The sequence below is a fragment of the Phoenix dactylifera genome, chromosome 4 (assembly GCF_051530095.1).
Source record: "Phoenix dactylifera cultivar Ajwa chromosome 4, Ajwa_hap1_PhDact_Kaust_v1.1, whole genome shotgun sequence".
NCBI lineage: Eukaryota > Viridiplantae > Streptophyta > Magnoliopsida > Arecales > Arecaceae > Phoenix > Phoenix dactylifera.
In genome coordinates this window covers 964,855-976,685 of record NC_143193.1, presented here as the reverse complement: position 1 = coordinate 976,685, position 11,831 = coordinate 964,855, and the positions used below count along the sequence as shown (strand labels likewise).

The 11,831-nt window shown below is 38.1% G+C and overlaps 2 protein-coding genes across 3 annotated transcripts; one reads left to right on the top strand and one right to left on the bottom strand.

Annotated features, from left to right (window-relative positions):
- The first annotated feature begins 1,363 nt into the window (after positions 1-1,363).
- On the top strand, positions 1,364-4,695 carry LOC103712404 (cytochrome b-c1 complex subunit Rieske-4, mitochondrial-like). Its single transcript, XM_008798922.6, has 2 exons — positions 1,364-1,665; positions 3,825-4,695. The coding sequence occupies exons 1-2, from the start codon at positions 1,476-1,478 to the stop codon at positions 4,466-4,468; spliced, it is 834 nt and encodes a 277-aa protein (XP_008797144.3). The 5' UTR covers positions 1,364-1,475; the 3' UTR covers positions 4,469-4,695.
- Positions 4,696-6,480: 1,785 nt separating this feature from the next.
- LOC103712417 (uncharacterized) lies at positions 6,481-10,008 on the bottom strand. Of its 2 annotated transcripts, XM_088719466.2 has the most exons (7): positions 9,856-10,006; positions 9,228-9,623; positions 8,838-9,096; positions 8,707-8,743; positions 8,208-8,313; positions 7,064-7,174; positions 6,481-6,748 (listed from the first exon to the last, which is right to left on the bottom strand). In XM_088719466.2, exons 3-7 carry the CDS (start codon positions 8,992-8,994, stop codon positions 6,629-6,631), a joined length of 531 nt encoding a protein of 176 aa, XP_088575592.1. In that variant the 5' UTR covers positions 8,995-9,096; positions 9,228-9,623; positions 9,856-10,006; the 3' UTR covers positions 6,481-6,628. The 2 variants fall into 2 exon arrangements, with proteins under 2 accessions (XP_088575592.1, XP_038989371.2); XM_039133443.3 differs by lacking the exon at positions 9,228-9,623 and having other exon boundaries at positions 9,856-10,008.
- Positions 10,009-11,831: the final 1,823 nt, after the last annotated feature.

The following is an 11,831-nucleotide window of genomic DNA, read 5'->3' as shown; positions in this document are numbered from 1 at the left end:
TTGTTGGAGCTTTTCCAAATAACTTAATTACTGAATTTGTAGAGAAAGGAATTTATTTTAATTGTTTTCTTGTATGTTTAAAGTATAGATCCTACTTTATCAGCATCAATCACCACTTTTTTCTTTCTCCATCTTTTTTTTTTTCCTTTTGAGACTATGAGAGAATAATCACACCTTTTTCTACCCTATATCCACCCCATCACTACTAGTTTTGCAGAGTCTAAGATAAAAAAATAATGGTGAAGTAAAAATTCCAAGTACATTGCTGATGAAATTTTTTTATAAATAAATGAAAATAAGTGTGGTTATTTTATGCACTTGCAAAAAATTTAATTGTAAAATTTTGTAGAAAGGTAAGTAGCACTGCATGGGATAAAAGGGACAGTAAAACTATTTTTTTTTTCTTTTTCTTTCCAACGAAAAGAATACAAAGCATGATATATTAGAATGCTCAAAGTGAAAAATATATTCAAGGACTCTCAATAAGCTTTTTTTTCTTTTTTTTTTTCCTTCTAAAATCTATCATCATGCCTTCATTCATAGAGAAATTATAACCTACATCTTGCCGTGCACCATACCAATCATCTTATCTCTCTGCTATGGATCCAATTCAATTGTTCTGGTGATTTGCCTATTGAAAGGAGATGAGCTAATTGGCAACGACATGTTCCGAAAATGTCGGTGCATTTAAAAATAATTCATGTGCAAGGAATGAGATTTGACCCATTCGATCCCATTGACTCGTATACGAGTCTCTTCGAGTTTTTCTTCATTTAATTGTTCCTTTTATGGCTAATTAAACATAAAAAATTTGGACATAAAAAACGAAGCCGAATCCCTCACTAATCTTCATTCGGAGGTTGCTGAGAGAGTGCGATGCCTATCAGGTTGTGCATGTGTTCTGGAAGACGAATCGAGCTGCTGATTGGATCGCCTCCTTTCCTGCTCATAATTTCGGAGAGATTCTCTATGGAGTATTTTGTCCTTTGACTCTGATGATAATGCTCATAGGAGACTAGTGTGAGCTGCCAATGTACAAAATAAATAAATAAATAAATAAATCCCTCACTAATCTTTTAGAGCCTTTTTGGGATAATGGATTTCATAGTAAGTTGGCGGATTCGATTAGCTTATTGTGGCATGGCCCAAGTCAACCCAGCCTAAAAAATCCTGTGGCCCCAATCTCCACCGCGGTATCATCTGCGAATAATTCCAGAAAGGAACCGACCATCCTAGTTGAATGATATTGACCGTCCGATTACGGGTCCTCATTCGAACGGTTCAGATTGGTCAACCTCTTCATCTCTTTGCTCCTATTTCGTCGCATTCCTCACGATCCCAGGCCTCCACCCCCCCCCCCCCCCCCCCGGCTCTCTCTCTCTCTCTCGCTTCTGAGATCGATCGATCCAAAGAAACCCTAGAAATCCCCGCGGAGCTCCAACCGGAAGGAGGAGGAGAAGAAGGCTTGCCGCAAGATGCTGAGGCTGGCCGGAAAAAGGCTCGCCGCCGCCGCCTCGTTGAGGCCGACGGGCGCCGCCTCCTCGTCCCTGTTTTCCGGGAATCCGATGCATGGCGACCCCCTCTCCTCCCGGGACGATTCCAGACCGCTTGCCGCCTCCCCCGCTCGTGTCGCCTTCGAATCGGGCCTTCTCGGTGCCACCAGAGGTTCGGGTTCCCCATCTCAGTAGATCATCTTTCCTTCGCGTCTAAATCTCTAGGGTTTCTTTTCATATTTTAATTCGTGCATCTCGTTTCGCGGATAAACCCATTTTTTCGAGGATTTGTTTTGATTTTTTCTCGACGAACATTGGATTCTTACAAGGAGATGGAAATATCACTTTTTTCTGTACTATTTTGGTTTTTGGATCCGTTTTGTCTGATTCTATATAATATTTGCTCTAGATATCACGTTAATATTGTGGAAATGACTCTAAATTTCATAGTTTATTGTGTTGCCTTCATCTGCAAATGTTTCATCTTGATAGTTGATGTCCTTGACATCAGCTTTCAAAGATTTCTCGTCAAATCTCGACTTATGGAGCCTATCGATCCAATTAGTGATATTGGAACCTTTGACATCGGAGGACTGAGATGGATAAAAAGTTAGAGAGCGTTAAAGATCATTTACCATCGAGTGGGTCTACTCCTTTGCAGCATTTTGTGACGCCGACATGCCAACAATTATAGGTCACCTTGATGGTTTAAATGGGCTGGTAGTTGGTACCTTTAACCTATGTTGTATCACGCTGTCGTATAAGTCTATACCTGTACTTGAATACAAAATGTCCCAGGCTACTCTTCTAGGTTCTTAGAATGTGCTGAAGTGATTGAATTTCGGGTCGTAAGTAAATCTTGAACATACTATTATGACATGTATCAAATCCATTATGAAAAAGGAGAATTTGCTTATATATTTTGTTCTAATGGATTCATAGCACATAGGTTGGTGGAGAGACTGCGCTTGGCAAGACACTGTTTCCTTATTTTCTCTTTATAAGGACTATATCTATGTATATGTCATTACCTTGAAGGCTTAAGTTATTGAAGGAAGCATGGTTTTCTTTATACTTCTCCGAGTTTGGATTTGAGAACAGGTGTTAACTGTAGTCATTTAGGATTGGGCTTGGGTCTAGGATTTGATATCACGGGCCTATAATAGGATCTGATTCAGTCTAAGGCCTTAATGTTTATATTTGGGCTAGCCAGAACTTTTAATTGCTTAGGGCTGTTTAGGCTGTAGGTATTAGATTGCTAAGTTGCAAATCTACTATTTCAGATTTTTCTTATACCTTGGCGCCCTCCAGAGAGTAAGAGATGTCTATCTTTTTTTTTTTATTCAAGAATTTAACATGCACGCTAAATGTATTTTGGTTACCTGCACAACCTGGTCATGCAGAAGATAAAGGCTGATTGTTTGAATGATTTTTGTGATATAAGAAATGCCTGTGAAGCCATGTTGCTTCTTATCTGAAGCAGGCCAACTTGTGGTCAATGGATCTTAACCATATTCAGGATCTTAACCATATTCGTAATCTTCGACTAGCATTTCTTACATGCTTTGCTTGTGATTTTCATGAAAAGGGGAGAGATGGTAGAATAAAAAAAATGCTAGAGGCCACCCACCTACCCCTCTGTACTGTGCCAATTCCTAGCCGACATTGGACTGGTGAACTAAGTAGGAATGAACAGTTGATTGATGATAGTACTGATAAAACTCTCTCTCTCTCTCTCTCTCTCTATTTGAGAGACAAGGAAGAATGATATCTCTCACTTTTCTTCTCTCAATCTGCCTTTTTCTCTCATGTATTTAGTGCATAGGTCCCACTGAGTTACTCACCTAAATGTAGCAAAAAAAAAATGATGCTCTCAGTGTCAGCCTAGTGTTCCCAACTTCAAGAGTTTCCTTTACATAATCTAATGTTTGTTGGATTGGATTGAGTGCTGAATCATAAAGTCATGCATGCTTGACAAGATCATTTTTTGCAATACTTATTTCTTTTTGTGCATCTTTGATGGTAATCTTGTATTGCCATGTACCGCAGTTACCTTATTGTAGCCAGAAATCGTTTGCAATATATGCGTGCCTGTCTTCAGTTCTAATTACTTGTATGCTTCTCTGTCTTGTGCAAACTCTCTGGGATTTCTTTTTTTTGTTTTGTTTTGTTTTGTGAGGATGATTTCAGGAAAGACTGGATCCATCATGCATATCATGAAATACAGTGCTTGGTGCTATAAATTACAGCACTCTTAGGATTTGTATCTATAGTTGATGAAGATAGAATATGATTAATAACTTGTTTGTTCTTGATTTTTTGACTGTTCAGGGTTTTCTACTGAATCTCTCATCCCAAGGCATCAGGATGTGGGGTTAGCTGACCTTCCTGCAACTGTGGCAGCTGTGAAGAACCCGACCTCAAAGATTGTCTATGATGAACACAACCATCAGCGCTTTCCTCCAGGGGATCCTAGCAAGAGAGCTTTTGCCTACTTTGTTTTGAGTGGTGGCAGATTTGTCTATGCATCTTTGCTTCGCCTCCTTATTCTTAAGTTTGTGTTGAGCATGTCTGCTAGTAAAGATGTACTGGCCATGGCCTCCCTCGAGGTCGATCTCTCTAGCATTGACCCAGGGAGCACGGTGACTGTGAAGTGGCGTGGGAAGCCAGTGTTCATAAGGCGTAGAACAGAGGATGATATCAAGCTGGTAAACAGTGTGGATGTGGCATCTCTTCGTGATCCGCAGGAGGATTCAGCTAGGGTGAAAAACCCAGAGTGGCTTGTGGTTGTTGGTGTCTGTACTCATCTGGGCTGCATTCCTCTACCCAATGCTGGAGATTTTGGGGGCTGGTTTTGCCCTTGCCATGGTTCTCACTATGATGCATCCGGCAGAATCCGCAAGGGCCCTGCACCATTCAACTTGGAGGTACCCACATACATCTTCTTGGACGAGAACAAGTTATTGATTGGTTGAGCTCCTCGCCCAAGAGTATAGGTGTTATGGTCTAAATTTTTCATTTCATTAAGACCATATTTTTGCCTGGTCAGTTTGTTTTTAAATATTGATGTTTGCCTGCCAGTGTGATTCTGGTTCCAAACTATGAAAAAATTCTGTTCCTTTAGTTGGATTTATTTTGAGACATGGTGTATTGCCACAACAGGATCATAAGCAGCAATTCTTTTATGAATCTTATTTTACCATTGGGGTGTCTGTCTGGTTAGTTTTTTCTCTCTGTAATCTGTTTAATGTTGCGGAGATAACAAATTCATGGTCCGCCTTGATTATGGGAAACCTGCATTCATCTGCTTTATGGTGATCATAATTTCTTGCACATATTTCTTTGTCGAAAATAATTAATTGTTAGGTAGATATACATACATAGTCCATATTTTCTGCTCTCCCTTTATCGCTAATTTGTAGTTTGATAATTATAGCATGACCAGTGTCCAATTCAAGTTCAATGATGGTGCCATGCTCAAGCCATCATATGATGGATAAGAGAGTTCTCTGTGGCTCTTGAACGGGTTGTATGATGGCATGTTAAATGACATCTTAATTAGATAGGAAACTGTTGCTTGAATTTCCAAAGTTCTTGATCTAAATAGCCTGAATCCCTTGAATCAGAAAATGATTTGGAGAAGTTGCCATGTCCATATGACCATTTATTCTAACTAGCACACTCGATGTCAATTAAGATTAATTTAAATTATATATCTTATTCTTGTAACATCATCATCAATGTGGTCTCCAATGCAGGAAAAACTCATCATCATCAATGTGGTCTCCAATGCAGGAAAAAGAAAGGATGTCACATTTCTCTTTCTGAAGCTACCATGTTAATTAATTAAAAAAGTTTTAGTAAATTTGGATTCCAATGCAGGAAAAAGAAAGGATGTGGCATTTCTCTTTCTGAAGCTACCCATGCTAATTAAATTTGTATCACAAAGTTTCTTTGGGCATCAAATAATATTCATCTGTGGGCAAATTCGACAGACCCAAAATATATTAATGCTCTTTTTTAACATAATAGGGATTTAATTATTTTTTGTAAGATATAAGAGCTTATATCACCTAACTAGGTTATGCTTGTAAAACTAAAACATGGATAGGTATTGATGATGGGAAGAATGAAGATTAAATTAGATAGGCTATGAAAGGTGAACATACTGTTGCAGTTTCTAAAAGAGAGTGGGATAATATGAAAAAAATGAGGCTTTCTCCTAAGACATGGATTTAAAGTCTCTAACAAAGGTTCTGATAGAGCATTAAGGATCTTTATCATACTTCAACTGGGCAATTGATGTTGTTAAGAGTTTATATACATGCCTGACTTCATTAAACATATGATAACCTTGCACGGCGAAAAAGAGCCAAGAATTGTAGAGGTTGACAAAGGATGTATCTGGCTTTTAGAAATATTTTCAGGGTAATGCAAATCAGTTTTTGAATGGCTTTTGGTGACCCTGAAATTTTTGGGATAAGCAACCTCATCCCACTCCTATTGGATTCTCTCTCAGCCCTTGTAACTTTTGCAGGGGTATCACATGGATAATATTTAGAATGTAATTCTAAACTTCCTTTCCGGTACAATGGTAATTGGGTATATTTGTGATGATAAAAGATTAAAGAAGTATGAAACTATATTTCTGGCATTGGAAAACTTTGAAGTTAAAAAAACTCTCTTCACCTTATTGCAGATAATTCTCTTTCAGCAATCAAAAAAACATGGACTTTTAAAGATTTAAAAAGAAAAGGAATAAGAATAGCAGAGGAGACGATTTTGGAGCAAAAGCCTTGAGAAGCTGCTTAACAAATATTTTCACAATATCATCATTATATTTTGGTGGGATGGACTTCTGCACTAGTTTGGTATACTTAATGCGTTGATTCAATACTTCTACCTTGCCCACAGTTTACAATAACAGCTTGTGGGGTGAAACTCATAAGCTGGAGTTAATTGACCGCAAGGCATGATGGCAACACAGTTACTGTAGAATCTTCTTCATATTTCATTGCTTCTATATGCATGAGCCAACATCTTAAGAGCATAAACTAAAGCTTTTGATACAAGAAAACTCTTTTATTTGCTACATTTCATCTAGAATTGGAGACCAACTACAGGGAATAAGTAAACTAGATGGACTGTTCGATGGGAATCAGTGGCAGCTTCCCACCATATATCTCTGGAAGCTGGCTCTCGTGGATCTCTTCCAGCAGTTTGTCCTTCGTATTCTTCTCATCAACAAAAACATACTATGACAAACCAAATAAAAAATTTCATGAGAGTTCGAAATAGGGCATGTAAAATTACAAGAAACCTATATTATCATGTGAGTATGTTATTTGGAATCTTTATTTCTTAAGTCAATGGAAAACCACAAAATTATGAATGTAACGACTTTTAATTACAATAAAAATCTGCGCTTTTATTGAATAATTGTTTTCTTGTTCATTTGATCAATTGCTATAAATAATTGTCTCTTTGGAGACATTTGATGAAATTTGTAAAAAGAATGCATAGGCCAACTTTCACACTACAACAAGGAAAAGCAATTTTTGTGATGATACCTTATTTTTGGTATTGCTGTCAATAAATGGGTATATTATCTTCCATGCCTTCATGAATATATATGGCACATGGATCATAAGCGCCTTGCCAAGCCTTTCTGGGTAGTTGTTCTGTCATTGTAGGGATTGGGACAGGAGTAATTAGATTTCATGCTATTAACTAACTGTGGTGCAGCTAAATACAGATTTATCTCAGTAAAGCATATTATGAAAACATGTTTATGATAAGGTAATGAATGCAAAGCAACATGGTTAATAAAATTATGAGTTACCTACTGGGAATTTGACTGATTACAACATGAAGTAACATTACTTTGATTGGTTATGCTTATGCAATTGTTGAATGATATGACCCGACAAATGGCAAACTTTCAGTCTTTGTTACTTCAAAACTCTAATGTAAAATCACAACATAGTTGAAGACTGGCTGTAATCTCTAGTCCACTCAAATTTTTTATCTTCCAGCTATTAAACTTTTATCATTAACTGCTTTTGAGTGGACTTGAGCAGTTAGCTATTTCTTTTTTCCCCCTTTCAAACTATATGTTTTGAAGTGAGGGTGTATAAATATTGATCTATTCTAGTTTGTCCTTTCTTTCCCTCTAGTTTTGGATAAATAGAAGGGCTCAGTCATAGCACCAGTATGAAACAGATACTGCTTATCTCCGAATTTCTGCGGCTGCTAATTATTTAGTCAATCATATAATTTCATTCTCTTCTCTCGGACTGCCATCCATCCATTCCACCCTCTGTCGACAAACACTAAGAACTTATCTCACTCGGTAACATACTCCTTTTGTCATCTACTTTTGTTTGCATGGGGAATTTATGAACTCTATATTTCCATTAAGTCCTGTATAGATGATGTTCCCAATTTCTTCTGTGGTTTAACCATATGTTTTCACATCACAGACATCCCTTCTTTCCATCCTTCCAGAATAATTCCAATGTCTTGTTCGATCGCCACTTAAGTCTCGCAGAGCATCTAGTTAAATGTATTTAAGCAAAGTTCTTGTTATCTAGGTTCACAGTTCTAGTAGTTTTCTTTTCCAAAATCATCATATGTGCAACAAACTGGCAAAGGATTAGTTCTTAGTAGCTGTAGATAACCACATTAGTTACCAGAGCTTTTGTAGAGACAGACCTGAAAGATTTCTAGAGCTGCAAAGAACCCCTGAATGTCGCAATTCGAGAATCCAAAGCCCTGAAAATCTCCAATGATGCAGAACTTCTCCTGACCTCCTGCCATCCTGCAAGGCAAATGTAGTTGAATGAATTGGTGGGTTTCGTCATCAATGAACCCACCCCATAACACCTAGGCCTATCATATACATGCCCCCAGTTTCCTCTGCCCCTTTTCTCTTATGTTTGAACCTCATTGGCAGAATTGTCTAATTTCTTAATTTTCTAATCTGTATATATCTTTAAACATCCTATGTAAGTTCAACCATTGGAATTCAAGTCATCTTTTCTCCTGGTGGGTGTTTTGTGATTTGCTCATAACTTTCAGTCATGCGAAGATGCCTGCATTTCTTCAAGCATATAGATCATCAAATCTGAAATTAGTAAGAGTTGTCCTTCGCATTATAGAATTGCCCTTTTTCTCCTTTACTCTAAATTAATAGCTAAATATCGATATTTACCTTGCACATAGCTTGTCCATAACATACACAACAAAACCTGCAATAAGTTGAGATGAAATGCATTCATAAGGACTTAGACTTGCTGCTTCTGTGAATGCTTTCTATACTTTGATCCAGTTTGAAGAACTCACGCTTAAACTCATGCATATTTCTTTTAGAGGCATTATGTCTAGCATTAATGATAACTGCTATAGGGCGCCCCATCTTGTCGAATCCCTGAGCAAATGCCTTCTTCTGGGAAAGCTCATATTGGATCTCTGCTTCTAAGATGAAACCATTTGGAACCATCGATTGCCTCCATTTCAGGTGTTTCAGGAGGAAGGTGGAAGCCTTCCTGACATCAAGATCGCGTGCTAGTAAAAACCTTCTGAGAGTTAAATTGTCCAACTCCTGCATACGCCCCACCCGCCCACCACCACCAAAAAAAAGTTCACAAATACAAAGTTAATTCTGTTGGAAAGAGTATTAAGCATTAGCCACTGTGCAAAGAGATATAGGAAGCTGAAACATTTAAATCATACAGAAGAATGCTTCAACAATTGCTGATTATGAGAGCCTGAACTTTATGCTGGAAGATCTCTCTCTCTCTCTCTCTCTCTCTCTCTCTCTCTCTCTCTCTTGTGTGTGTGTTTCTCTCTCTCTATTATTATTTTTTGTGTGTGTGTGTGTGTAAACTCAAATGTATCTATCTACATATTAGCATGGAGCAAGAAGGTAGATTAAACCAATGGTCAACTTGATTTAGGCAAACAACTGAAAAGCAAATTAGTAAAACCTTGTGTATAAGAGCAGATAGATATCAGCATCGGGACTTGACAAACCAATAAAACACAACAAATAAATGATTGAAATATGAAGCAGAGCGAGAGAGAGAGAGAGAGAGAGGGAGAGAGAGAGAGAGAGAGCAAAGTTGCAGCCTGAAAAGAGAACGTAATAAGAGAATGTCAGATCCAATGGAAAGCATGAGAAAGAAAACTTAAAAAAAGAAAGTCAATGCAAACACACAAAGAAAAGCGAACAAATTCCAAAAAATTAAAGTTAAAATAAACTTGAAATAAAACTAAAACATCAAACACAAACCCATAAATGAAAAGCTAACCAGTCAATCAAAACAAGAGAAGGGGAGCAAGGGATGACGGGAAGCAACACCTTGGCAGCAGGGTCTTGTTCCTCCACTATGGCCCTCAGCTGGGCCACCTTCCTCTCTGTGTTATTGCTTCCAAAGCAGTCACCTCCTGAAGGCTGGCCTTCTGATTCCATTTCCCCCCTTGTGGACTCGAGCTTAAACCCCAGAGGTTTAAACTGAGTTACAGGCATACGTATATATTGGAAAAAAAATTTGCAACGGTTGGCTACTTAATGGTTTCCCTTCAGAGAGGAAGGTGGTGGGGTTGGGGGATGTGTGTTGGGTTACAATCCTCATAATATTAGCAGTTGGGGTTGTTGAATGCATGATAATCCATAGCCGACAAAAGATCTAGCCATCCTTGTCCTGACTCTGGCTAGGGTTGTAATCCTCATTCCCCAATTTGATTTTTTTGAACTATCCTCATTCCAAATCATCTTCAATTAATTCAATTGACCAAGAATTATTCCTTTATTCATGAACTTTAATATTTATACACAAGTAGTTCACAACTTACTCAAGTTTTTTTGAGAGAATATTGAAGAAATGCTCATCTTGTTTTAGAAACTTGCAATAAAATGCCATGCATCATTGTTGCTATGCATTTTTAACTATGATTTATTGTTCTTGCCTCATGCATATTTTTACAAGAGCAATTAAATAAATAAATATTGATTACTTATTTTTATTTAGTTATTTTTCTTTCTGGTGGTTCATATTTTTTTTTGTAAGGATCTAGGACCTCATTTGAAAAGGCTACATAAAAAGTTAGAGTATGGGTTTGCTTTGATACCATCTTTAAAGATTCAGGATCTCATCCAAAAAAGGCTATATTTTGGATTTCTTGGTTTTGTATAAGTATCCAGGGCCTACCTAGTGCACAACTAATATGGGACTAAATACATACTTACGAATCCTCATAATATATGGAAGGCAGGTAGGCATCTCGCAAAGATCTAAATAATTGACAAGGTTTTTGCAATGTAGGATGTGATGAGGAATTGGATCTATGGAGCTAGACATCCTAGTTGCAGAGGCACCTTCGTAACTGAAGTAGCAACAATCATCCCCATATAGGTTGTATTGAGCTCTGACCTATCAGCAAGGTCGGAAACGGAGAGTAGCAGCCAGTAGAGGTCGATCTTCTCTATCTTGAATTGTGCATCTACCACTCACTGATGTAAGATGCACCGATCCATTGAAACCAAGTTTAAGATAACCTGGTTGTGGGGGTTGCCAATGAACAAGTTTTTGATAGGAATTAGCTTCTACTATTGGAGAGCTAGAAGAGTAGCTCCAGTTTCCACATAGAATATCAGCTTCCTTCATCATGGTGCTCCAGAATTCAGCAGCAAGAAGAGTATATCTAGCTAGCTGATGTGGTGGAGATTGCATACCTTGAAACATTTCATTGTTCCCTTGAATTTCCGAATCTTCCATACTAAGTAAATGAGCTTTGTTTGTTCAGTAGAGGCATCAACTATCATCAGAAATGATTGGAGAAAGGTTTTTGCATGGCTCCAATCTATGGTGCTTGTTAGAATTAGGTAGCTCACTACACCAACAGCATGGGCATGATCAGAAACTCAAAACCATATTAGTGCAGTACTTGGCCAATAGGTAGCCTTACCAAGGCAAGCTTTCATAGGGAAAAGTACACCATTTTGCATGTAGCCACACCCAAGCAACATCATCATTGTATCCTTCTTACATATTGGTATACAGCTGAACCATGGCTCAGTGACAGTAATCCATCGCATTTCTATCCTCAAGCTTAGGAATTCCAAGCGCAGCCTGCTATTGTGGCTTCTATATGACTTTCCAAGAAATTGTGTTCAGTTATGCGTGGATTCACCAAGGACCTTGTATGAGACTGATTGGTACAATAGCATGTGCCGGGTGATGGACTGGTGAGGTGTCGCGCTCCCGACCCGAGTTCACAAATCGGGGGTCGTGTCAACTACTATATATCCATAGAAAACTTTTTTCACAAGCATGC

Coding starts and splice junctions, on each gene's coding strand:
- LOC103712404 (XM_008798922.6), top strand. CDS start 1,476: ATGCTGAGGCTGGCCGGAAAAAGGCTCGCCGCCGCCGCCTCGTTGAGG. Junction 1,666..3,824: donor CCTTCTCGGTGCCACCAGAG/GTTCGGGTTCCC, acceptor TTGACTGTTCAG/GGTTTTCTACTGAATCTCTC.
- LOC103712417 (XM_039133443.3), bottom strand. CDS start 9,966: ATGGAATCAGAAGGCCAGCCTTCAGGAGGTGACTGCTTTGGAAGCAAT. Junction 7,175..8,207: donor CAGCTCTAGAAATCTTTCAG/GTCTGTCTCTAC, acceptor CTACAATGACAG/AACAACTACCCAGAAAGGCT. Junction 6,749..7,063: donor ACAGCAATACCAAAAATAAG/GTATCATCACAA, acceptor GGTTTGTCATAG/TATGTTTTTGTTGATGAGAA.